At 43.4% G+C, this 27,161-nt stretch overlaps 1 protein-coding gene across 20 annotated transcripts in view; it reads left to right on the top strand.

The window, feature by feature from the left end:
* Window positions 1–27,161, top strand: part of PTPRK (protein tyrosine phosphatase receptor type K) — a 577,439-nt gene that overhangs the window by 310,709 nt on the left and 239,569 nt on the right. For all 20 annotated transcript variants that reach the window (XM_037894772.2, XM_043542882.1, XM_037894762.2 and 17 more), the window contains exon 6: window positions 1,397–1,571. In XM_037894772.2, the coding sequence (XP_037750700.1) occupies window positions 1,397–1,571 (175 nt within the window). The remainder of the gene's footprint in view (window positions 1–1,396; window positions 1,572–27,161) is intronic.

The following is a 27,161-nucleotide window of genomic DNA, read 5'->3' as shown; positions in this document are numbered from 1 at the left end:
CTAGTACATGCCAGTAGCCCAGAAAACATACATATGCAGGTTTGACTCATTTCCTTTCCCACTTTTTTTTTTTTTTTTTGCCAGAGGCTTTAATTTTATTAAATTCCAATTTGCTGCCTTTATGGTCCGGCAATATTGCTTCGTGCTCAGAAATTCTGAGTTTAAGTTTTGGGTGATATTTCTTATTCCTGGGGTTGATTGGGAAGTTGTACATTTCTACCTGAGATGGGGATTTGATAGGAGCAGGCAACGCTGCTGCAGGACAGATAATTGCCTCTGTTGATGAATGAGAAATGATGCTCACAGTTTCAGAAACAGCTGCATCCACTTGTACTAGGAGGGGGATGCTGTCTGTGGGAAAGAGATGGTAACATCCCTGCTGGAGCTAGAGCTAGTCAAATTTTTTAAACTTTTGAGTTTTCAATGAAATTTAAAATTTAATTTTCATTGGGGTGGGGAGATGGAACACAAATATTCACTGAAAATTTTGCAGTTTTTTCTTACCCATGGAAGTGATTTGAAATTTTTTGATATTCAGAAATGATGTTGAAGTTTTGACATTTTTCAAAAGTTCGAAAATCAGTAAACGTGTTATGAAAAATTCCTGTTTTCCATTTTTTTTCAGCTTTTTTTCAACCAGCTCTAGTTGGAAGGCAATTGAAGTCAGGCAGTACAATTTCAGGAAGTGGGTGCCTGGTGTATAAGAACTAGCATAAAAGGGCAAAACCAGTATCCAGAAAGCTGTTGAAAATCCAGCAACTCTGTACATAAGTTTGTGGAGAACTTTTGTTTACAATGGACTGATAAATTGGTTTTAACTTTACAAAGTTTAGTAAGCTGTCCCAGTGATGCAACTCTCACAATTCAGTGCTGCTTCTTGGAACGCTAGGCTGTCCTGTGAATAGTTTCCATTACTGAGCAATGCAAGGTGGATGTGGCGTGCTTGGCCTCTTGGGGTATGTCTACACTGCAATTAAAAACCTGTTCCAGCTGACTTGGGCTTGGGCTAAGGGACTGTTTTATTGCAATGTAGATGTCTGGGCTTGGGCTGGAGACCAGGCTCTAGGACCTGCAAGGTGGGAGGGTCCCAGAGCTCAGGGATCCTTAGTCCAAGCCCCATGAGCCTGCATGAGCTGTCAAGAGCCTGTGTCAGCTGGCACGGGCCAACCATGGGTTTTTAATTGTAGCATAGATATACCTTGGGAGGGGTGGAAGACTCTGAATGCTTCCCAGCTCTAGAGGGGAAACTCTTTGCTAGACCCTTCCATCATGGAAAACTCAGCATGGCGAAATGTGTTTGGATGTTTTAAAATATATTTGTTGGTACTTTTATGTCTTTGTCAAGAGGAAAAACACTCTTATAAGATATCTTTGCATTGTTTTCTCTTATTTATAGAGACGGAATGGAGAAGATATTCCAGTTGCCCAAACTAAAAATATCAATCACAGAAGATTTGCTGCTACCTTCAAGTTGCGAGAGGTGACAAAAACTGATCAGGATTTATATCGCTGTGTAACTCAGTCAGAGAGAGGCTCTGGAGTGTCCAATTTTGCTCAACTTATTGTGAGAGGTAAAGTTGCAAATGTTTTAATTTTATTAAATTAAATACTCTTAACATCAGTGCATCATATTTACATTTTTATTTAGCCAACGGATAGCACTATAAAATTACAGAAATCTTCATAAAATAAAACTAATGAATGTGGCTGTAAAGTTTTGACAGCCTCGTTTCTGACAAGTGCTTTCCATAGAATGGGATTCTATAAAAAGTCCTAATAATGCAATACATGTAAAATACCGTATTCCTTTCCACTATCTTCTAGATAGTATTGGTTGAGAGGAATACTGATTAACATTTAACAAATAATTTTACAGATATGAAAGTATCTACTGTAATAAGTTAATTTTTACTTCTAAATGTTTTTGCCTTAGGCAGCCTAGTGGTACAGAAAATAGTAGATTTCTCTGTGAACTGAAAGACTCCGGTATATAAAAAATTTCTCAATTGTTCACCTGTCTGAGGGCTAGGAACATTTGTTGAGATTTTGCTCTCAGGCTATTTGTGGGGTGGGGAGAAGCAATGGTATATTTGCTCAACCCCCAACCCCAAACACTTTAAATGAATTTCAGTTCACTCAGAAGTGTGGCAGCCTGCTGCAATGCAATCATGGCTTATGCTTGGGGAGCGGGATGGTTATGTTTTAATTAAGCTTGATGACCCAGAAGGAAGGGATGTGAATTTTCTGTTTCAGTTGCTTGTTGTGACCCTGTTTCCTGACTTTAAGTGACCTTGTTGGTGTACTTAGGCTTACCAAGTCTGGCAGTGGCTTAGAGTTTGTAATTTGGGGTTGTGGGAGATAAGGAGGCACTTGGTCTAGTCATGAGAACACAGGACTGGGAGTCAAGACTACTGGGTTCAGTTCCCAGCTTTGCAACTCACTTGCTATGTGGTCTGGGGCAAGTCATTTAACCTCTCTGTGGCTATCTTTACTCAACTATTCAATTACCTACTCACACATTTGCAGTGAGGCTTAATGAATATTTTTGTAATGTGCTTTGAGACTCCCAGGTGAAAGGTGATTGAGAAGTGCAAAATATTATTATTACAAAAAACATCATTAATTGGGCCGTGCCATGGGCTTCAGTAATGTTACCTGCTGTTTTGTACAGTAGTTAGTCATATTTCTTCTTGTGGATCACTATATAATTTCCTTTTTTTAATGTGATAAAATTAGTCCTGTTACAACATGAAAACTAATTTCTGATATAACTAAGAAACTAAAACATTCAAACATATTTGCCCAAGAAATGACTGATGGTTTTTAGTTCTTTCCAGTGCAAGAAAACAGTAAAGTAAAATAGTTTTTAAAAAGTTTTGGAAAACTCAAGTTACAATACTGAAGTCCAGAGTAAAACTCAGTTTTATGACCTAATCTTAGCTTGGTGGTAAGTAGCAATCTAGTCAATACAGACATTTATATATATATAGATTTTACTATTTTAAAAGTTCAGGTTTTTAGAAGTATATATTGCACTTTCTAGAGTTAGAAGCTGAAGAATGTTAGCTATTTTCTTCTATTTTACTTAAATCCTTTAAATGCTCTAACAGTTTTTCTACCAATGCATTGGTCTATTGAACATCAGAATAAGAAATGAGTGTATAGGATTTGTTGCTCACTGTTATATATATTTAATATACCGTAATATATTTTCTTGTTTGTCTGGATAACCACCAAATAAATCTTGTTAGCCAAAAACATACCCTTGGGGGTCAGCTACCCTGGTGTTAAAACTGTGCTGAAAATTAACCATAATGACAGGTCCTATATCTCAGTGGCACTTTAAAGCTGACAACCTGCTACATGGATACAAAAGACGGTAATTTTAAAGGAAATTTTTGGGCCACTGATATGAATTACCTTTAATAAGAGCTGGCATAGTATTGCCCATTGTCAAAGATGACCCAGGGGTAAGAGTTTATTAGTGCATTTCCTCCTAAACCGAAAGTGACAGGGCTTGCTTAGGGCCTTTTTGTTGCTATTTGTAACAAATGAAAATTTCACTGTGGAATTCTCATGCTGAAGAGTATTGATCTGTGTGTTCTCACAGCCAGAGGAAAAAAAAAATATGGTGAAACACAATTTACTTTGTCATGACTTTAGGATTGCTTCCAGATCATTCTGAGTAATGATAATGTCTTCAGCTTGTAGAAGCCAAACTTTATTGACAACACTGGTTATTAGAGAGCGAGAGATGAACAGCATCTGTTGCTCAGTGCAATCAAAATTTTGGGTTGTGTGTATATGTGTAGAATACGTACTTTAATATAGATGTGTAAACGAGGTGCAGTTTATACTCAGCAAGATATTTTAATATTGATAATGGAAATTCCAATTTTATAACTTATTCTATGCAAATCACCATCTGCAAATCAGCATCTGATTATTCTAACAAGGAAATTATCTCTAGACTTTACCACCAGATTTTTTTGGCACCACTTTCGAAGATCCTCTAAGAAATTCCTTGGCTGTTTCATTTCACTTTCATTAAGTTTTGTTTCACAAGTAAGACCAGTATAGTGTTTTCAATTCAATTACATCATTTTACCAGAGATATTTCCAGTCAATAATTTAATGTTGAAACCTTTACTTTGAGTTGCGCTTCAGCTCTCAGCTCAGTAGCTGTGTTGTACTGATTTTAATTGGTTCTGTGGCACAGCTGTCAGTCTTGTGTATTTTCCTTCTACAGGAAGCTGTGTACAGTTTCAGACAGTAAACTTACCTAACTGAAAATGTCCCCCAGTCCCATCTTCTACTTCCTCTTTCATCTGTTCCCTGGTAAAATTGCCAATGCCCAGAAGACAATATGCAGCCCTGTGCAGATGCCTGTTTTTGTGGTGTTGAATGTAATATGGGATAGGAGAGGGGAGAGAGCTATGAAATCTGAATGCTAGCAAGCAGAGAGGTTAGCTCCTTTCTTCCTCACTACAAAGCATATGGGTGAAAAGTGAGTCTGAAACATAGGCTTGCATTGTTCTGATTTACATAAATAATGTACCTGAGTATTATGGTTTCTCTAGAGTATTTCACATAGTATTTCTCGATTTGCTTTTATTTAAACTAGCTACGTGTCATTCAGCAGGTTGAGTATGGAAAATGTCTGGTACATTATTAGATGTTGCAAGATAAACAGGATCCACAATAGACTTATTTCACACAATGGTTCTTGCACAGGTTACCTTGAAGAAAACGTTGATTAGTGTGAATCTGCTAGTCATGGAAGCGAAAATTTGTCAGGGAAATACATATGTCCAGCTGCAACATTTTAAACTGAGCTATAAATAGTTCCATCATTTGTCTGAAAGAGATTTGATGATTTTATTGAAACATTTTTAAATGCAACTTTTACTGAAGTCCTATCCTTGTCACAATTATGGAAATTGTTTTTTTAAATGGCAAGAGTTTAGTAGATTTTTTCCCTTTCTCTTCTCTTTTCTGTCAGCCCAGACTGAGATTACTATGGGAAGTCGAAATGAGAGGCTTAGGTCATGGGTACACTTACAGATGTAGAGCGCTTTGAGTTAAACGCACCTTCGGAGAGCGCAGCAGGGAAAGCGCTGCAGTCTGTCCACACTGACAGTTGCAAGTGCACTGGCGTGGCCACATTTGCGGCACTTGCAGTGGCATTGAGAGCGGTGCATTATGGGCAGCTATACCACAGAGCACCTCTTCCCATTCTGGCGCTGTGGCTTGTGGGAAGGGGGTGTGGGGTGCGGGGCATTCTGGGTCCTGTCCCAGCGCCCCGTGATGCATCGGTTCACATCCCAGCAATCCCTGTGCTTCCGTCCATATTTGGCGCCATCTTTCTACGTTTTTTGTACTGAGCGCTCTGTCGTCCCTTTCGGTCTGCGGGAATGGAGCCCGAATTGCTGAGGAGTATGCTGACGAGTCTCGCCAGCACATCACGTTTGGCAGTCGAGGTATTCCTTATGATCCAAAGAGACCGTGAGGGCTCCAATGATGATATCGACTCGAGTAACGCATATGACACGAGTTTGCTTGTGGCATTCACGGACATGCTCACCACCGTGGAATGCCGCTTTTGGGCTCGGGAAACAAGCACTGAGTGGTGGGATCACATCACTATGCAAGTCTGGGATGACGAGTAGTGGCTGCAGAACTTTCAGATGAGAAAAACCACTTTCATGGGACTGTGTGAGGAGCTTGCCCCCACCCTGCGGTGCAAGGACACGAGATTGAGAGCTGCCTTGACGGTGGAGAAGTGGGTGGCTATTGCAGTCTGGAAGCTGGCAACTCCAGACAGTTATCGATCGGTTGCTACCCAGTTTGGAGTGGAAAAGTTGATCACTGGAATGGTGTTGATGCAAGTTTGCAGGGCCATTAATCGCATCCTGCTTAGAAAAACCATGACTCTGGATAACGTGCATGACATTATGGATGGCTTTGCACAAATGGGTTTCCCTAACTGCGAAGGGGCAATAGATGGCATGCATGTTGCAATTCTGGTACCAGCCCGCCTAGTCTCTGAGTACAGTAATCAGAAGGGATATTTCTCTATGGTTCTCCAGGTGCTTGTGGATCACCATGGGTGTTTCATTGCAATTAACGCAGGCTGGCCTGGAAAGGTGCATGACGCATGCATCTTTCGGAACACTGGCCTGTTCAGGAAGCTGCAAGCCAGGACTTTTTTCCCAGACCAGAAGATCACCGTAGGGGAAGTCGAAATGCCCATTGTGATCCTTGGAGAACCTGCTTACCCTTTAATGCCATGGCTCATGAAACCCTACACAGGGAGCTTTGACAGCAGCAAGGAGAAGTTCAACAACAGGCTGAGCCGGTGCAGAATGACACTGGAATGTGCTTTTGGCCGTTCAAAGGGCCGCTGGCACTCTCTGTACAGGAAGCTGGACCTGGCCGATGACAGCATCCCCGCGGTTATATCTGCATGCTGTACCCTCCATAACATTTGTGAAGGGAAGGGTGAACGATTCACTCAGGCATGGAACTCGGAGGTTCAACACCTGGAGGCTGAATCTGAACAGCCAGAGAGCAGGGCTATTAAAGGGGCCCAGCACGGGGCTGCAAGGATTAGGGGTGCCTTGAGGGAGCAATTTGAGGCTGAAAGCCACCAGTAATGTCTGGTGCCCTGCACAGGAGTGAAGTGCAGTGGTTTCAATATTACTAGGAATCTGTGTTTGCTACGCTGACTTGCAGTGCCTGTTTCTTTCCTGGGCTAAGGTATCTTTTACTTTATGCAATAATAAAGAATGTTTTCAAAGCCAAAAAATCCATTTATTGAAAAGAAACACAACTGCTTGGGAAACAGAAAGGGCAAGGGGGTGGGCTGGGGAATGGTACAATCACAGATTTGCGTATGTCCTGTTATCATACTCAGCCTTCCTGTCTGGAGTGCTGTGCAATGGGTGCTGCACTTCAGGATGGCTATACTGCATGGTGATGGGGGGTGAGTGCAGTGGGTAAGGGTCGTAGTTTTCAGGTCTGAGTGGTGAAGCTACAGGTGTTGGAGGCAGCTGGTGGCGGTACGAACCCGGATGTTGGGGAAAGTGGGTTGGAGGTGACATGGGGGCACAAGGGAAAGAGTTTTGAGACAAGGGCTGCAGGGGGAGGGGTGGGCGCGGTCATGCTCCTCCTGCATGGCTGCGAGCGCCTGGATAGAGTCCACTTGGCGCTCCATTATGCTTATCAGCCAATCCGTGCTTTGCTGCCGGAGCACCGCACTTTTGTGCCTGGGCGCTCCTTGTTCTTCTAGTGGATCCTTCTTTCACTGTCCCGCCACTCCTGCACTTTTCGATTTTCATTACTTGAATGCTGCATTACTTCATGCAACATGTCTTCCTTGCTTCTGCGTGGCCTCTTTCTGATTCTTTGGAGTCTTTCGGCTGATGATAACATGGACGGCTGAGATCTCAAGGCTGCATCTGTAAAGGCAAAATGCAACACTTAAGAGGCAGCATTGTTCACACCAGACAGAGCAATGATTCCCCCGTACTTAAGGGCAAGCACAGTCTACACAACAGCATAATTTCCCCCGTCCCAAAGCGAGTGCACATAACGCATGGGAGCCCCAAAATGGTGAGTAAGCACAGGGTCAAGCATGACTGGTTGTTTCACGGCTGTACTGCCCTCTGGGTTTCTGTGCCTTGGGGAGAGCCAACAGCAGCAGGGGGCCCCTATACTGAACATTGTCCCCACATTTTCCACAGGAGTTCATCCTGGAAGATATCTCGCTGCTGAGGGTGACCTGGGAAGCAAGGGAGGGTCTTCTACTGCAATGAGGCTTCCGCCCTGGCCCATATGCAGCCTGCCTGTGTGCAGCAATGGTCCCCCCGCCCCTCACGCACAGTGGCGCGGACAAGTTAGCCTGACTGGGACAAGGACCACAGTGGCTCTCCCAAGAAACCTGCGCAAGCACATTGCCCAAGTTCTGGATGAGACCTTTGAAGAGATCACTGAGGCCGATTACCGCGATGTGAGAGAGCACATCAATGCCCTATTCTGCATCTAGGCATGCATGCAGCCATAACCCTCCTCGCCCCAAGAGCCTGCACCAAATAACTTCCTTCCCAAAATAAAAGCCGCTTACCGGGAACCTCCTCTGGTGTTTGTCCTTCCCCAAGTCCCGACCATTGTGACTGGCTACCTTCCTCCTGGCTTGAGAACAGCTCCTGGCTGCATGTATCTAGGGATTCCAGGGTGTCTTCCTCCGCCTTAGCACCCTTGCTCCTGCTTTGATCCTCCTCCTCCTCCTGCCTTGTTGCACTGGGCTCTGAAGTGTCCATGGTGGTCCCCAGAATGGAGGTGGGGTCGCCCCCAAGTATCGCATCCAGCTCTTTGTAGAAACGGCAGGTCTCAGGGGCAGCACCAGAGCTGCTGTTTGCCTCTCGGGCTTTGCGGTAAGCATTCCACAGCTCCTTCACTTTAATCCTGCACTTCAGTGCACCCCGGTCATGGCCCCATTCCATCATGTCCCTTGATATCTGCCTGAAAGTATCGTAATTCCTACTGCTGGAGTGCAGCTGGGACTGGACAGCTTCCTCCCCCCAAGCACTGATGAGGTCCAGCACCTCACCATTTCTCCATACTGGGGATCGCCTGGCGCGTGGAGGTATGGTCACCTGGAAAGGTTCGCTAAGAGCACTATATACCTGGCTGAGCAAACAGGAAGGGGATTTTCAAAATTCCCAGAGAATTTGAAGGGTGGGTCTGACAGTTGGTCACCTGAGGGCAGGGCAGTAGAGTTCAAAGTGATGACCAGAGTGGCTAGAACAGGCATTGTGGGACACTTCTGGAGGCTGATCGGAGCACACTAACAGACCAGGGCGTCCACACTGGTGCCGCGGCGCTCCAGCGGGGGTGCACCAAACGTTATTCCACTCGCCAAGGTGGAGTACCAGGAGCGCTCTAGCCGTGGAGTCAGAGTGCTCTATGTGCCTTGTCAGTGTGGACGGGTAGTGAGCTAGTGCGCCCGGGGCTCCTTTAATGCGCTGTAACTCGCAAGTGTAACCAAGCCCTTAATTCTTGTTTCATAGCTCCAGCGTGCAGTGATGTTAACATCCCTAGTGCCCACAAGTTAGGGACATGACAAATATAGACTGCTTCCCTCAGGATGTTCGTTGTATTCCAACCACCTCAAAACCAGTCTTTTAGAAATCAGAACAAAGTGAATTCCTGTTTCATTGGTTTGTTTTTCATACCAATAAAAAGTTTTTCTGAGGCTTTTTGCATCGGATTAAGTTCTTCCAAAAGCTTGTTTTGGCTCACAAAGGGGACTTCCCCCCATGTTACTAAAGGGGGAGTGATAAAATGGTTTGAATATCTCTCTCTGAGTGAGCCTAGTGGATGTTCTTCTTAAGTGTGTAGATTTCTTCCCTATGGACTTGCAACTCAGGTGAATCAAAGAGGAGGTTTGGTCACTTAGCTAGCAGAATTTACTCCACAGTTCAGCTCAAAGGAATCCAGTTTCCTATTATTGTGCCGGATGATTTCTCTAGTGTCTTTCAGGTCTGATTAGGCAGTGCCTCATGCTTAATCTGCTTTTTTTTTGTTCCTGACGTCTTCCTAAGTGACTGTCCAGGAATAAATTCAGACAACCAGTGGTCAGCTACTGATAAATGTCTGACACAACCCCAGAACTCAAGGGCACCGTTTGGGGGAGTGGGTCTATGAGGCCCCCTGGGTCTGGGCCTTGACTAGTCCTTTGGTTGAGGAAAGTGTGTTTCACCCTTAGCCAAACTGATGTTTATGGAATGAACCCTTTTACATTTAAAGTAATTTTTTTCTTAAAGGTTCGCTGCTTATATATGTTCATGCTAACTGGAATTGAAATTTGTATGTTGCCTTGTTGAACAATGTGGAAGTTTTATTAATTTTCATTGTAACGGGGTTCCTTATGAGCAGTTTCCACTATATTTGTATCCAAAACTTAGATCAGTTTTTTTTTTTTTTTAAGTTAACATATTTCCAAGGCCATGGAACTAAGGCTTGTCTTACAATTTTATGTATTGAATTGTTGGTGTTTAGAACAGCCATGGCTGAAGTAAGGATTCTCTGGCAGTGTCTGGATATTTCTGACAGGAGGAGGATTGGATATATGCATTGGATTTTAGTCTCCAAAGGCAATATGTTTCAGATAAGATTCTGTATGGAGAAATAGTGTTGTGAAAACACTGTATTAGATTTCCCATTTGGGGCTGTGCTTATCTCCTAGGAACTGCACCATAATTTTTCTTATGGTGAAAACAAGAGTCTAACTGTAAGATAGTCTAGTCTTTCTTACCTGAAATCCCTTTAGGGATTTTACCTAAGAAACCAGCAGTTAAGATGATGCCTCTGATGATGCTAACGCAGCTTGATGATGGGACTGGCATCTGGAAAATACTTCTCCTGGGAATATTTTTCTTTTCTCACTAGAAGTGTCTCCGTTTCTTCCATATAAGAAAATTGTGGTAGATTAAGATTCACATTGGAAAGTTAACTAGTGCCCAGTTTGTTTATCTGGGGAATACATTAAATCTCTGAACGTGTCATTCTGTAGAATTTAAGCTTAAGTCAGCAGACCACTCTAGTGCATTTGCTGCCACTTACAGCTTCCTCCAAAGCAGCAGCAGAGTGAGGTCAGTAAGAATCATGCCAGTTTTACTGGTGCTTTTCAGTTCCTGGTGAACTCCAGTGCAGTTGTTGAGTCACACCAATTTCTTGTTGCTGCTTTTGGAATCAGGAAGAGTACCCAAAAATGGAGCCAAGGGGAAGGGTACAATACCAGGGACTTCCCCTGTTCTCAGTGTTCTGTGGTAAGAGGTAGGCTTTGGAGAGGGGGAGAAGAAGGAAACAGGTTTTTCTTTCAGCAGCCATAGAGGAGTTATTGGGAGTGCTTCGCATTGTTACAGCCCTGGCTGAGCAAATCCTTGGGCACAGTCACCAAGTTGTTGCATTAGACCGAAACTTTAGATCCCACGTGCTTTTAAGTTTCCTGAGTCTGAGCTGTTTCCGGACATTGTCTCCAACTCTGGTCCTTCATGCATACACCTTGGATACAGACTTCATGCTGGCATCCCTTCTTGAGATGTAGAGTCCTGTAGCTCAGTTGCGCTAGGCACCAAAATCATGGCTGACCCCCTTCCCGACAAGTCTCCCAGTAGCTTAGGCCTGCCCTCCCCAGAACATCACTTTTGTGGGTACTTCGGATGTTTGTTACTATACCCTTTGGGGAGTTTGAGATAGTTAAAGCAAGTAACATGGACGCTTTGCAAACACACTTTTAAACACACTTCCTTAAAATATAGAAAATGAGAGAGTGAGCGAGAGAGATGTACAGATCTGTGGGAAATAATCTGCCTGAAACTCCCTGCCTCAGTTTCCTCATGCTTCCTGGGAACCTTTTGGATGGGAGTCCTGGATCCACATCTGCTATCTTGCTGATCAGTCTTCTCTTCTGGTTCTGGTCTATCTTCGCTGTAAACAGTGTGTCCTCTTTAAAAACGGAGTTTAATATCTTCTCTTTCAGTCCTTCCCCTGGGTTTTTTCCATTCTGTAAGGGCTTGGCTACATTTGTGAGTTAGAGCGCATTAAAGCAGCCCCGGGCACCCTAGCTCTCTCCCCGTCCACACTGGCAAGGCACATAGAGTGCTCTGACTCCATGGCTAAAGTGCTCCTGGTACTCCATCTTGGCGGGAAGATTAATGCTTGTTGCATGGTGGCTGAAACGCCCGGGCGTCCGTGTGAACGAGGTGTTGCATTACTGCTTTCTGATCAGTGTCCAGAAACATCCTATAATCCCCTTAAGTCAAGTGGCCACTCTTGTCATTGTTTTCAACTCGCCTAGGAATGTGGATATGCCCTTTGAAAGCTCCGTTTCTGACAGCCGGCTCTGAGACAAAACAAGCCGTTACTGTGGAATGCTGTGTGTATGAGAGAGAGAGAGGAGGGGGAGGTCTGCTGCTGTGTGGACTTACAAAACAGCACACTGACATGGTTTCAGGCCCCCCCCAACCCACTCTGTCTCCCCCCACATACACACAACACACTCCCTATCACACTCCACCCTACCCCCCCCCCCCCGATTTGAAAAGCACGTTGCAGTCAATTGCATGCTGGGATAGCTGCCCATAATGCACCGTTCCCAATGCCACTGCAAGTGCTGCAAATGTGGCCACGCCAGTGCTCTTGAAGCTGTCAGTGCGGACAGACTGCAGCGCTTTCCCTACTGCGCTCTGTGAAGGCTGGTTTAACTCAAATTGCTCTACATCTGCAAGTGTAGCCATACCCTAACCCTCTGTAGGATATGGCTTCCAGCACTTAGCTTTGTTACAGTGGATGAGAGTCATTAATAAGTCGATAAATAGTCTTTGGCTGATAGTTTCCATTGTTCTGCTATGGCAAGGTCATCCAGTAGCTGATGGTCCTTAATGTCTGTCCCATTCAGGGACAGTGATCCGGTGCCAGACTCCTTCTCCTTAACACAAGAGAGCTGATGCAAGGGTACAGTGAAAGATATAGAGTCATAGAAATGTAGGGTTGGAAAGAGCCTCCGGAGGTCATCTAATCCATCCTGCAACATTGAGGAAGGATCAGGTGAACCTACACCATACCTGATAGGTCTCTGTCCAACTATTATGTTCACCACATTTACAAGACTATGGTAAATTTTGTACAAAGTATGCCCTGTGGGTATCATTCAAACATCATAATCTGCTGAACATTATTGTCACAGTAAAAATACGTGTATCGACATTGTATGTAAAGTTACAAAATTCTACGATATGACATTATTATAACATGCTCCAAGATTAAGAAAAGCTAGCCCAAACCAGTTTTTCAGAGACAAAGACACACGGGCAGCCCAGCCAGGTGTTAAATAGCTATTACCTACTTAAGCAACCATTCTCCAGCAACGGGAAGGCATAAACAAGAAATTTACGTTTCATCACATGGACCGTTCAAACCTCACATCCCAATGGACTCTGTCACTGTGATTCAGCAAAGATGTTTCTAGCACAAGATACTGCATTATAAAGAGGGGATGAAAGCACTTTACTTCACTCCTCCGTCCATCTCTCTGCACATGACATGAATGAATATCTGAAGAACACTGAACTGAGGGGGAAGGGGTCCCAGGCTGATAGGAAACCCAGCTTGTGAAATTTACTGCAGCATATAGCATGGAAAACCTTTTCTTTGAATTCTGTCAACTTGTTAAATTAGCCATTAGCTTGCGTTTATATTTTTATTTCTTTTGTAACCAATCCTGACTTTTATTCATCATTACTTGTAATCACTTAAAAGCTATCTTTCTGTGGTTAATTAACCAAACACACTGGTTAATATAAAACAATAAGATAAGTTTAAGTGTGTGGGGAAATTCCATTTGGGATAACGAAGTTGGTACATATAATTTTCCTGTGATAAATGACAGACTTTCTATGAGCTTGTATTCTTCAGCAGGGTACTGAGCAGTATAAGAGTGGGGGAGACAAAGTCGGGGGTGAGAGAATCTTCTGGTGCTGCCCTGTATGTATTTAATGAATGGCCTCCAGAGCATTCATGTAACGTAGCTGGGAGCAATTCTGAATGCTAAAGGCTATGTGAACAGGCCAAGAGGGGATGTTCTGACAGCAAAGCAGAAAGTCAAAGTAGACAAAGTGACACAGTAAAAGGCACCCCAGGCTAGAGAATATTCAGTGGACACAGCTTTTCAGAGGTCCAGACTGTACCCTGGGTAACGTCACACCAACCTGTTCTTAAAAACCTTCAAATGATGGGGATTCCACAACCTCCCATCTTTAAAAGTATAAACATGCAGAGAGTTCATAAAATCAAACTAGAATTCATAAATTTACCTAGATTGATGCTCAAACTGTCACACTGATTTACTAGCAGTGGGAGGTACAGGGGTGACAGCCTGGCTTTTTTTTACCAGGGCACTGCTGTTGTGCTGCTCTCTTCTTTGCCTTCATTAATTATATTAGTTATGCATACTTCTAGTTAGTATATTTAGTCCCTTTGCTAGCAAGTATCTGATAAGTTTTCCAAGTCCTTGTCTAAGTCTGGGCGATCTTTGCCTTTCCTCAGAACGCCATGGACCCCAGGCTCACATCTGAGCATGCCAGTTCCTCACGCACAAAGGAAAGATGTACAGGTTCCACCTGAATCAAGAAGTCTTCTTTATTTTCACATCAGTGCTCCTTTTATGCAATTTCCTTCCAAAGATTCCACCTGGAACAAGAGGGGTGCTTGGTGGAATGTGACATGAGGCAATTACCCCCTCAAATGTGGAAATATTACCCCTTTAGCCTGTTTTTTTGGAAGAGGAGTAGTGTGAAAAGAATGGTGCAGGCTGGAATTTTAAAGGGGGCCAAAGGGGAGTGAGATGCCCAGTTCCCATTGAAGATGCCCAGGAATTGGATGCCTAGCTCCATTAGGTTTAAAAAAAAAAATCCTAGCCTTAGTGGTTTTAGACATAATACTTGAAACACCTAGATGCCCTGGAACTGTAAGTCTGAATACTGGCCGGGTTCACTCTGCTTTTCATTCTTTGCGATATGGTTACTTCCATGCCATTTGCTGCATGTTGGACTTGAAAGATCCCATGATGCTTTCAGAAAAAAGAAGAGTCAGACAGTAGCGTTGCTGGTAAAAATTCATCCTCACCCCCACAAAAACCTCTTCTATCTTGTGTGGTTTGCTGTGCACCATTGACTGGCTGCTCATTGCATTGCAGCAGTGGTTGCTTTTCAGTGGTGGTAGTTGTAAAACACTTTGGGATTCTTCCAGTGTAAAATGTTGAGCTGTTGTAATGCTGGTGTGTGGTTCGTACTTCATGTTTTACTGTGACAAGTGCAAGATGCAAGACACATTTTACTGTGCTCTCTTTGGAGGTGGCTTTGTGCTTTGAAAAAAAAATCTAGACTGATATTCAAATTAGGCTAAAGCTAATCTATATACTCTACGCTATATAGTCCACGCTAATCTATATATTCCATGCTGACATTTCCTTCCTTGCTTCACTCCCTTCCTCCCCTCCCACCTTTTCTGTGTGTGAACAGCTGGGAAGAGGAGCTCACAAAAAAGGTATATTTCATGAATCCCTTGAAACTTTATCACATGTGGAGAGGATGGGCGAAGGATAGGGACTTGGCAGAGGTGAAAGAGCCAACACTGTAAGGTGCGTGTGAGGAAAAGGACAAAATTTTAGAGTGTACTGCTACAGTTTTTATAACTCCCAGAGGAGTACTTTATGCTTTCAGCATGAAGGGTTTGTCTCTGCCCAAAGAGTTGACATCACAACTCGACAAAAACAGTTAATGAAGAAACGAATAAGCAAAGTGATCAAGCTTACGTTAGGGCCATGCTTGTGTAAAATAAATAAATAAATAAAAATCCATCCCCCTTCTATGCAGCACATTTCCCAGTGTTAGTCACATCCTCACCCTTACCCATCTAACTGTAATCCCATAGACTGACCTCTGCCACACTGACCCACAGACAAGGAGGAGAGAATGTTTAATCTCTGATGCCAAAGTGCTCCAGGGTAATGCTGCAGCAGTTGGAAAACTACTGCAGGCTTTGGGTAGGGGACGCAGTCAACTTAAACATCACATATCTGCATGAGATTTCTTTTTTCCCTACAAAATATTACAATTACTGCTTAAAATTACTGGATAAGATGAATGAACCAAATAAATTTTTCTCTCTCTTTCTCACTGTGTGAGAAAGTATTTTGTACACTTGGTTTCATTGTTTTCCTATTCAGTTAGTTTTACCTGTTTGCGTGCATTGTTCTCACAACAACAGGAGAGAGGGAGAAACACTGTCCTAAACAGGGAACTGCATTTGTAAAACCACAGAAATTAGCTGGGGAGGCCCAGAGGGTGGGTGTTTTACTTGAAACTACAGCGTGCCCTTGTTGCCAAGAAGGCCAATGGCATTTTGGGCTGTATAAGTAGGGGCATTGCCAGCAGATCGAAGGACATGATCATTCCCCTCTATTCGACATTGGTGAGGCCTCATCTGGAGTACTGTGTCCAGTTTTGGGCCCCACACTACAAGAAGGATGTGAAAAAATTGGAAAGCATCCTGCAGAGGGCAACAAAAATGATTAGGGGACTGGAACCCATGACTTATGAGGAGAGGCTGAGGAAACTGGGATTATTTAGTCTGCAGAAGAGAAGAATGAGGGGGGATTTGATAGCTGCTTTCAGCTACCTGGAAGGGGGTTCCAAAGAGGATGGATCTAGTTCTCAGTGGTAGCAGATGACAGAACGAGAAGTAATGGTCTCAAGTTGCAGTGGGGGAGGTTTAGGTTGGATATTAGGAAAAACTTTTTCACTAGGAGGGTGGTGAAACACTGGAATGGGTTACCTAGGGAGGTGGTGGAATCTCCGTTCTTTGAGGTTTTTAAGATCAGGCTTGACAAAGCTCTGGCTGGGATGATTTAGTTGGGGATTGGTCCTGCTTTGAGCAGGGGGTTGGACTAGATGACCTCCTGAGGTCCCTTCCAACCCTGATATTCTGTGATTCTATGACTTAACTCTACTAGATTTCATGCAAGGAACGATGTCCCCTTATAGCAGTGCTGCCCTGTCTATTCTCCTTTCTGTGGTAGCCCCTTGTACAGTCTAGTTTGTCTGTATGCAGAAGGTGGCACCGGCAGCTTCTTTTCTCTCTTCTGTGTCTCTTAGCAGAGCCAGGAAGAGCACGTGGAGTGGCAGCGTCTCTGAATTCCCTAAATCCTCTGCCACTCTGTGGAATCCATGGTAGAACCCTTTTCTCAGGGTCCCTTTGGAAAATGGAGCAACCAGAAAAAAAAAATAGAGCACAATAGGGTTTAAAAGCCAGTGTAAAAGTTGCAAGAGAACTTGAGTGTTAGAAAAAGGAAGAGAAAAAGATAGAAAGAGAAATTGAAGGGAAAGAGAGGGTGATGATTACACAGGGCAAATATGTATCTGGAGAGGTGAAGGAAGGACAAATGCATTTAAGAATTTATTTAAAGTAGATGATAATTGATGTTGCTAACTGAACTGTTTATTGTTTACGCCTAATATTGGCTAGTCACAGGTGGCAAAAAGACACAAGTGGACTACTTGGGGATCTGGGAGCATGAGAAAGTCCAAAAGAAGTCCTAGAATAAGAGCCACCTTGGCAAATAAAAGGCATATCCGGCAATTGAATGGTCAGACCCAACCGTCTGATGAAGTCTGTGGAGGCTTCTACCACTCCCTCAACCTGTCCCAAAAGGAAAGGTTCAGGATTGTTTGGTAACTATCCAGATTGTCAGTTTCCAGCTGTAGGCTTTTTTCTTTATTTGAGCAAGAGTTTTATGACTTCTCATTTGAAGTCAGTTGGTGTCTCCTAAAGATGAGTACCAATAATAGGCCCAATCCTTCCACCCTTCTCCCACTAGTGTTCACCAACTATAAAAGCATTGGGTCTGTTTTGCAGGCTGAAGATTCCTCCCATCCATATTCATATATCGTATCCCATTCATATATCACACTGGGCAAAGCTCTTCCAGAAGTCCACGTATGTGTAGGTAACTGCCTTTGTGGACCCAGCTAAACTAGTCTGGGTGTGAAATATTTTTGTCCACAAAGATGATGAAAAAAATCTTCACAGCAAGAAGCAGTGTTTTTTCTTCGAATGCTTGCCTATGTCCATTCCACTCTCTCAGTTCCTTCTTACCACACAGAATGTTGCCTGGAACAATCCTTCTTGCTCTTGCAAGGCTTCTTTCCCAGTGGTTTGGACTCTTTTGTAGTAGATTGTCTAGTTATTGTAGTTAGTGTATACAGTTCTTAGTGTTAGGGTGTATAGTAGTGTGAATAATTGTCCCTGTCACCCAAGGGGCTGGGCATGCCCCAGTCACTGGGCTTCAAGCCATGTGCCTCTGTGGCAAGCCGATGTCAGTGAGTGACCCGCACTCTAGCTGTCTAAAGTGCCTCAAGGAAACTCATGTTAAAGAGAAATGCCAGATCTTCAGAGGCTTCAGACCACACGCTTAAAAAGACAGAGACATTCGTCTGAAGATCTTATTAGTCTGAGGGCTGCCTCCATTAGTCTCATAGCTGAGCCATTCGAAATGGTGCTGAACGCTTCAGTTTCCATGCAAAGCACTTCACTGGCACCATGCTCTTTCCAGCACTGTTCTCAACTCCTAGTTCCAAGAAGGAAGCATAAGAAACAGCACACTGAGAGAGGGTACTCTCAGGTTCCAAAGAGGAACAAGCGGGTAATAGCTAGCATAGTGAGACCTGTGCTGGGCCACTTGTCCTCCCCGTAGCCACTGTTGGTTCTGGCGACTCCGCGTAGAATACAGAGTCCAGTTCAGGACCCGTCTCGGATTCCTGGGAGCGATTGTGGAATCTCACACCTGTGGATCAAGGATCTGATGTCCCTCCCAATTCCACCGATCCCTCAAGGTGACTGGGGATAGAAGGGATCAAGGGGTAGTGAGCTCCATCATAGCACTGACCGCTTTGGCACCATCCAGAGGAAAACTCTGCATGTTCCTGATGCAGTGATCTTCGACCCATCATTGGTCACCAGTTCCCTGGCACCACCTGGAGGGAGAAGTGGGTACTGTGCTGCCATGGTCTTCGAGGGACGAATCCTCTTCAGAATCCAAGGGGGGATCCTTCGCTCCACCAAAGACATACCGGTACCTAGCCTCTGGTATGCACCAGACTTTGGTACCAGCCACCCCACTCTCCATCCCCTGAACCGGCGCATTGTCACCAGGCCACTGGCCAATGCAGTGGAAGTATTGTAACCTGTGGGTGTTTCTTCCGGTACTGGGTCCCCCTTCCAAGTGCTCAGACTTGATGGTGTCCGAGAAGCAAACCACCGTTTCTTCCCATCCGGATCAGGTCTGACATAACTGTGAGCCCACCTCCAGGAGAACTGCTTATGAGTCACCTAGAATGGAATGGAAATGAGTAAGCACTTGAAGAAGAAAAACCTGTTACTAAACTTTCGTAACTGTTTTTCTTCGAGATATGTTGCTCATATCCATTCTATGACCCATTCTCCTACCACTCTGTTAGAGTTACCGGCAAAAAGGAATTGAGAGGGTGCGGAGCTGGTGGCACCTTTTATACCAGCACATACGTGCACAGCTCCAGGGGACGATATAGAGTCGGTCCTGCTGAGGGGAAAACCTCTGGCAACTGTGGACACAGCATGCATACACCTAGCATGGAATGGACATGAGCAACACATCCCAAAGAACGACAGTTATGAAAGGTTAGTAACCGTTTTATCAAGGTGGAGATGACCTGTGTTCAGTGAATTCCAGTCTGCTAGGAGCAGCAATTTTGCTCTAGACTCATGGATTTTATGGTGGAGAGAGAAAATTATACTACATATTCTGACTTCTTCCCGCACCATCTGATGTTGACAAGGGTATGAACCAGGCTTCACCATCGTTGACTGTCGTGCTGTTTTCCAGAATGGACAACTTTTTTTTCACAGGTTGTTAATGATCACTCAGCCTCCAACCTAGAGGACCAGTGGACTGCTTTTCATCTGGTCCTTACCCTTTGACGTGTCTGGCTTGGGTGGCCCTACCAGGAGTTAAAATTCTCGCTCTCAGGGTCACTGGAACATGCAAATCTACCCACTCCGTCAAGGTGCAGCTCCCAGGGTAGGGCTGCCAACCTTCCAGGATTGGCCTGGAGTCTCCAGGAATTAAAGATTAATATTTAATTAAATATTAATGTCATCTGAAGAAACCTCGTGGAATCGTCCAACCAAAATTGGTAACCCTATCCCAGGGAGAGATACCAAATATGAATAAAATGAAGTATAAATAACTTATCTAAACTTTAAAAGATGACACTTTTTAATGCAATACTTATAGGTGTACGTTATATTCATTTCATGTGACACTTAAGAAGCATGGCAAGCTGTGATAAAGTTGGCAGAGCTGAAATGAAGGAATGCTGCAATTGTGTGGCATAGGGACCATGGCTTGAACTAGTACGGATCATGGTTTTGCACTTCAAGCCCTGAAGTAGATAGAATGAATTAAGCAGCTTCTCAAGAGATTTGAAGTTGATTAGACAAGACAGTCCAAAGCACAAGTGTAGAAAATCTGAGTTAAAGAACTTTCTTCGCACTCTTGTACTCCCCCAGAATAAGCTGCTGTTCGTTTTTAAATTTTAAAAGAAATCTGTAAACCATCCAGTTATAAAGAGATTCTGTTCTGTGTTCAAGAGCATATAAAAAGAGAATGAAGACTGGGCAGCATTCAGGCTTTCTTGCTTCCTCCACATATGCTGTCCTCTTTCAGCAAACGCTTCCTGAAAGTAGAGTTCTCTAACGTTTACACTATAAGCACACTGTCCTACTGTAGTGTCCCCTTCTGGGAAACTATACGTTGTAACAGATTCCAATATGTACCTCACTGTTGTGTTCTCTAGTTGTCTACAGTTACCAATTTAATCCACATAAAATGTACCCAGATGCCCTGATGTTGGTTGCCTAATGACTGTTTGTAATTTAAAATGAAATCTGTCACTTTATCATCCAGCTTCATCAGGTGCTAGCTTCAAAGTTGATTGTACTTGTGACAGTTGAACTGCTAGCATCATTAAACATTGAATACCTGGTTTGAAATTTTGAAATATAATTGTTATGATTAGCTGAATCTTTGTTTTGCTTTAGACTCTGAGGGTCCAAAGCCAACTGCCCCTATCCCACCCAGTAAAGGAAATTGCACAAAAAGGTTGTGTGGTGGCAGGCAGCAATGTCCAGTAAAAAAAAAAAAAAAAAATATTAGAAAGAAAATCATATATGCTTGAGCTGTTGCTTTTAGGCTCACAACTCTCCCATTTGACCGGTATATTATTTATTCCAATCTGTGTATTAGGCAGTCAATAAAAAACAAAAAATCATTGAGAAGTCGTGACATTTTTTTCATTGGAATGAGGGATGCTTGCCAACACTTTCTTTTTCACCCAGTAGATTTCAGTTATCCTCCCAATGTCTTCTTTAAATATACTTTCCTTTAAATACATGGTTCAGTTGAGAACTGCAGCTGAGAATATTCTGTTTCAGTCTGAATACCACTCAAAGCAGGGAGAAAATTGTTAAAAATATTTACTTAAAGGTAGACAAAGGGCTCTTGCCAGCCATTATTTTCTTGCTGGAGAAAACAAAACAAATACACCACCAGGTTTGACATCTCTGTGTATTGTGTAGGGTTGTTAAAGTGTGCTGGATTGGCTGATGCATGGTAATAATGAAAAGGAAAGCATTTGGAATTCAGCGTAGATGGCAGAAAACACAAGATGTCAGAGAAGCTATATATTAAAGAGAATTTGAATTGGAAACTGAATCCCAACCTGCCACTGGGGGCATTTTGATCATTTTGATTTATTAAACTTTTATAACTGCATTCAGATGAAGCTGAATTAAAATGCTTAGTCTTGGGTGGTTTATGGTACACAAGCCATCATGCTATTGAAGTCTTGCCATGAAGGTTATTTTAATGATCAATGTAGACTTAATCTAAGTTTCCTTTTGAATGCAGAATACATCTGTGCTTGAAAATACATTTAATATAATAGTGTTGTAGTATTGAATCATTAAAAGCAACGTGCAGTCTAACAATCTCTGACATTCATTTCAGTTTGCATTTGAGCTACTTTACAATTAAATTGTAGCAGTGCAGTATGGGTGCATGCAATATATATAAAATCGGTATGTGTGTTTGTGTGTATATATACACACACACCAATTTTATATTGATATATTCCCATGTATTTTTATATAGATATTCATAAAAATATAATATTTTATAACAATACTTCATTAAAAGGGTGATTTCCTAAAAGGTGTGTGTAGATATATGTAAGTGCTGTTTTTGACCATTTTTCTGCTTCAGCAACTACAGATAGTCTTTCTGAACACCGGGTCTGCAATAAAAAGAAATCAATTACTATTAGAGTGGCACTGTGGGTTAAAGGCATTACAAGTTCACACTCAGTTTTGCAGCAGGGAGATGATACTTAGCTGTGAATTGGGAATGATGCAAAAGATGGATGAGACAGAGTTCAAGGAGCAGTATTGTGAGGGTCCAGTGCTATCATTCCAAGCTGTCTCAGCAACATGATGGATGGTTTGGTGGCAAGAAGCAATAATATTAGATGATGAAAGATTCATCTCCAGATCTTGATCCACTGCACACAGTCTACCTGTTGGTGGTGTAGTGGCATAATGTTTCTGATTTGTTATGAGGAGCTACTTTACTGTACTTAGGCACCCAAACTGGTATGTTGAATTTAGCAACTCAGATTTTTGGCAGCTGCTAAAGAAGCAAGTAGCATATCAAACACTCTCCTGCACATTGTAAATTTAATTGCCTCATATTTATGCATAGTAGTTGTTGACAGGATCTTGTAAGCTATGCTAATATGGTAGGTAATTTGTTACCTCCAGAAATCACTTTCCATGTGCCTTTTGATCACTATCATGAAACATGATAAATGATCTAGCCTATGAGGTGTAAATGAAAATGAAATGGATAATTGGATTCTATGTCTAAATTGTGGCTGGAATAGTTGTTGCAATTATAATTGAATTAATCTAGTTAAAAAATGTGCTTTGCAATGTATCAGTGACCTTTAATCATCTTGGCTGTGGTGGTGTTTGAGAATAATTTTAAAGTGACTGCAAAAATTTTACCTAGATTAGTTTGGATAAAAGTCCCGTTCTCCCCCCCCCCCCCCCCCAATAGCCTCAAATATTTGATTGCTTAATAATTCAGAGATATAAACAAAACACGATTATCCCCTAATGTAACTGGCAAAAAGAAGGTATTAATGGGATTATACAGAAAACAGTGAGAAACATAGCCAGTGGGTTTTTGTGATAAAGACTAAGAGAGCTTAGCTTCATGTCAAACAGAAAATTTCTTCCTGCTGAGTTGGTGAGGTTAGCTCCTGCTGGGTGAATGAGGATGTGCTGGTTTGCTGGAGAGATTGTAACTGTCTTTGAGACAGATAGGCAACTGAGACTAATATTCCTTAGAGCAGTAGTTCTCAAACTATTGTACTGGTGACCCCTTTCACATAGCAAGCCTCTGAGTGCGACCCCCTTATAAATTAAAAACACTTGTTCATATATTTAACCCCATTATAAATGCTGGAGGCAAAGTGGAGTTTGGGGTGGAGGCTGACAGCTTGCGACCCCCCCATGTAATAACCTCACGACTTCTTGAGGGGTCCCGAACCCTAGTTTGAGAACCCCTGCCTTTAGGGAAGTTGGAGGAGACTTAAGAGGAGTATTGTAAAAGAAACACTTTCATTTTTATTGTCATTTACTCCTCACACATTAATATGACTTTGTATTTCAGTAGTACCCAGGGTGCCCAATCAAAGAGGAAGGAATGGACTTGTGAGTAAGGCACTTGATTGGGGCTGAAGTCTGGATTCAGTTTTCAGCTCTGTCACAGACTGGGTATTTCTGCTCCACAGCTGGTAGGTGTAATTCCCAGGTTTGGTAGACAGACATGCACTAGCTCTGACTGAGCTACCATGCTGTGTGGCCACAGCAGGATGCACAGCATCTTGGGCTAGCTGCCCAAGGACATACCTCAGACGGGTTTGTATATGGACAGGCAGCCCGGCCTGTTTTTCGCATGCAAACTTGATCAGAGCTAGCCTATCTGTCTGTCTGATTTGAGTTAGGAATTACACCTCCCGCCTGCTATGTAAACATATCCTTTTGTGTGACCTTTAGCAAGTCACTTAATCTGCCTCAGTTCCTCATCAGTAAAATGGGGATGCTGATATTTCCCTCTTCCCATTCTTTCCTATTAGTCTCATCTACTTAGTTAATACATTCTTTGGAGTAGGGACTCCTCCTTACTCTGTTTCTGTCACAGTGCCTAGCACAGAGGGCTTCTGATCTCAGTTGGCCCCTCTATGGGCTTGGCTACACTTGCAGATGTAGAGCGCTTTCACTTAGTACAGCACAGTAGGAAAATCGCTCCAGGCTGTCCACACTGACAGCTGAAAGCGCACTGGCATGGCCACATTGGCAGCACTTGCAGCTTCATTGGGAGCGGTGCATTATGGGCAGCTATCCCAGTGTTCAAGTTGCTGCAACATGTTTTTCAGATGGGGAGAGGGTGGGGTGGAGTGTGTTGTGTGTATGTGGGGGGAGAGAGAGTAGGGTTTGGGGGTTCTGAGAGTGTGTCAGCATGCTGTCTTATAAGTACAGACTCCCCTCCCTCCCCGCCTCTCTCTCTCACTCACTCAAAGCAAACATTAGCTGTTTGTTTTTTTCTCGGAGCTGATAAGCAGCCTGCACTCCGAAATGGAGCTTTGAAAGGGCCACTTCCACATTCCTGCCGGAGTTCACAACAAAGACAAGAGATGCTACTTCAGTAGATGGGATTATGGGACGTTTCTGGAGGGCAATCAGAGCGCTGTAACTAACTCCTTGTTCACACTGATGCTGCAGCCTCTCACCCAATACGCAGCAAACCTTATCCCTCTCGGGGAGGTGGAGTACCAGCAGCACTTGAGCCCGGGAGTCAGAGCACTCTACGTGCCTTGCCAGGGTGGATGCGGAGTGAGTTAGAGCGCTCTGGGTGGCTTTATTGCGATATAACGTGCAAGTGTAGCCAAGGCCTATGTGTTACAGTAATGCAAATATAATTTTGCTGAACGTTATACTAACACAGTAAGAGAAAATCCAATTACCATTGCCTCTCCCACTCTACTGCAATATGTCAGGCAAGCTTTAAGATGCTTGGTTGCAGAAACTCAAAAGCAGGCGATGACTTTGCAGAATCTCCAAGCTTAGTTATCCCAGGTGCTCCAGGCCCAGGGGAAGCTTGGCATCAAGGATTGACTCCAAGAAAAACAACATGCAGGCAAGCCTTAAGTGCTTGAGGTTGAAATTCAGCAGCATGAACAGCAATTTTGGAAGCTATAAGCCAGAAATCCTTGGTATTATGTCTGCGCCCCCTCCCACCACTAATATGGTATGCAGTCGAAGCAGCTGGTGGGTTGGAGGGATAGGAAAAACAATGGTGCAGGACCGTATCTGTTTATCCACCACCCCTTTCACGGTATGCTGGACATACAGCAGCTAAGGCCCTTGCCATGAAATCCAAGAGGTTTTACCTTCTGGAGTAAGAATATTCAGAGAGCTGTGTGGACGTCCTGCTCAAATTTAGCTACTCCACAAATCTGGACATTTCAAGGAATTCGGAGTACTCTATCTTCATGGTACTCTTGAAAGGATGAGAATCGTATTTTGTCTCACAACTGAGGGATATACTGGAGCCCCTTCTAAATGGACTTAGACCCAGTCAAGAGCCCTAACTTCTTGAAGGTCCAAGTCTCAGTGTTAGGAGCCTTGATCTTCCACTTCTGGCCCTTTTTGCAGCAACTTGCACTTCCCAGTTTCTTAAAAGATAGGTTTTTATAGAGATGCTGTCAGGAGACTAGTAGAATGATCGAATATTTCAGGTGATCCCTGAACCTTCTTTTTTAATGTAAGGAGGAGTCTTTCTGTACTGTGACAAAGTTCCTCCTCTACCTTGGTGGGTCTTGTGCTTATTGGTGGATTTGCTTGCCTTGGAGCTTCACGGCAGCCCTCAGCTTGGCCATTTTTCTGACCCCACAGTCCAGGTCGACGACTCCTGTGTCTGACCAGGAGTTGGGAGGTTTAGGGGGAACCTGGGCCCGCCCTGTACTCCGAGTTTCAGCCCAGGGCCCTAAGGAATGCAGCTGTCTAGAGTGCCTCCTGGAACAGCTGTGCGACAGCTACAACTCCCTGGGCTACTTCACCATGGCCTCCTCCCAAAACCTTCTTTATTCTCATCATAGGACCTTCCTCCTGGTGTCTGATAATGCTTGTACTCCTCAGTCCTCCAACAGTCCGCGTTCTCACTCTCAGCTCCTAGTGCCTCTTGCTCCCAGCTCTTCACACACGCACCACAAACTGAAGTGAGCTCCTTTTTAAACCCAGGTGCCCTGATTAGCCTGCCTTAATTGATTCTAGCAGCTTCTTGATTGGCTGCAGGTGTTCTAATCAGCCTATCTGTCTTAATTGTCTGCAGAAGGTTCCTGATTGTTCTTGAATCTTCCCTGTTATCTTACACAGGGAAAAGGGACCTGCTTAACCTGGGGCTAAAATATCTGCCTTCTATTACTCTCCTGTAGCCATCCGGCCCGACCCTGTCACAGTACTTTCTATTAAATGTTAGCAATTACATTGGCCAGGAGAAAATTCAAGGGCTTTATTCATCTGGAATCCTTATGTGAAATGTTTTCTTCCCTAAGCTGATGCTCAGATCTGCATCACAGTCTTCTGTCCCACAAAATTGTTTTTCATTTGAACCAATCTATGTATTTGCCTTCAATGGGTGCCTAGACTTTCCACCATTAGGAGAAACCAGTGTGCACATTAAATGTTTACACAGAATTGTTCCTTGAAGAAAATCAGAACCAATGTCAGGATTAGTTGTGTCCCCTAAGAAGGGATGCAAGACCTCCAGATACACTGTTTTTAGAGGTATAAATTCAGCAGTCAGTCAGTCCTACAACTTGTTCATAAAGGACTGATCTCCTTCTGTGAGATCTCACTCAATCAGGCATTTGGCCACTTCCTGTGAGAAAAGCACAGTGCTTTGTTCAAGTAATTTTGCTATATGGTTCCTGGTCTTCAGTGTAAGCTCTTATACATCACTTTAAAATAGATGTGTTATCTTTGTCTGATATGGCTTTTGGACAAAGGCTCTGCAGGTTTTCTCTTGGTTTTCCTTCATTAAAACTCTTTATATGGTAGGGGAAGGAAGAAAAAAAGAAAAAAAAATCCTCCTATAAGAACTGGTTTTTTTCCTTTTGTTACCTTTTTTAGTGTTTTAGGATTCCCTCCTGTCTGTGGAGGTTGGTTTTACTGCTCACAACTTCCTGGTTATATTGGATCATGGAACATCAGATATCCTTGAGGGAGAAAGCTGGAATTTATTACCCATCTATAATTTTCCTTCTCTGGAGGAAATACCTGGTACTCTATGAGACCCCCATTCTGAACATCACAAATTTTGCATTAACTTCCAGTTGGAGGACAAATATCTCAGTCTTTTCTTCTCTTTTGGTGTCTTT

Source organism: Chelonia mydas, chromosome 3 (assembly GCF_015237465.2).
Source record: "Chelonia mydas isolate rCheMyd1 chromosome 3, rCheMyd1.pri.v2, whole genome shotgun sequence".
Lineage (NCBI taxonomy): Eukaryota > Metazoa > Chordata > Testudines > Cheloniidae > Chelonia > Chelonia mydas.
Note: the sequence above shows the minus strand (reverse complement) of the source record. Positions and strands in the feature narration are given on the sequence as shown.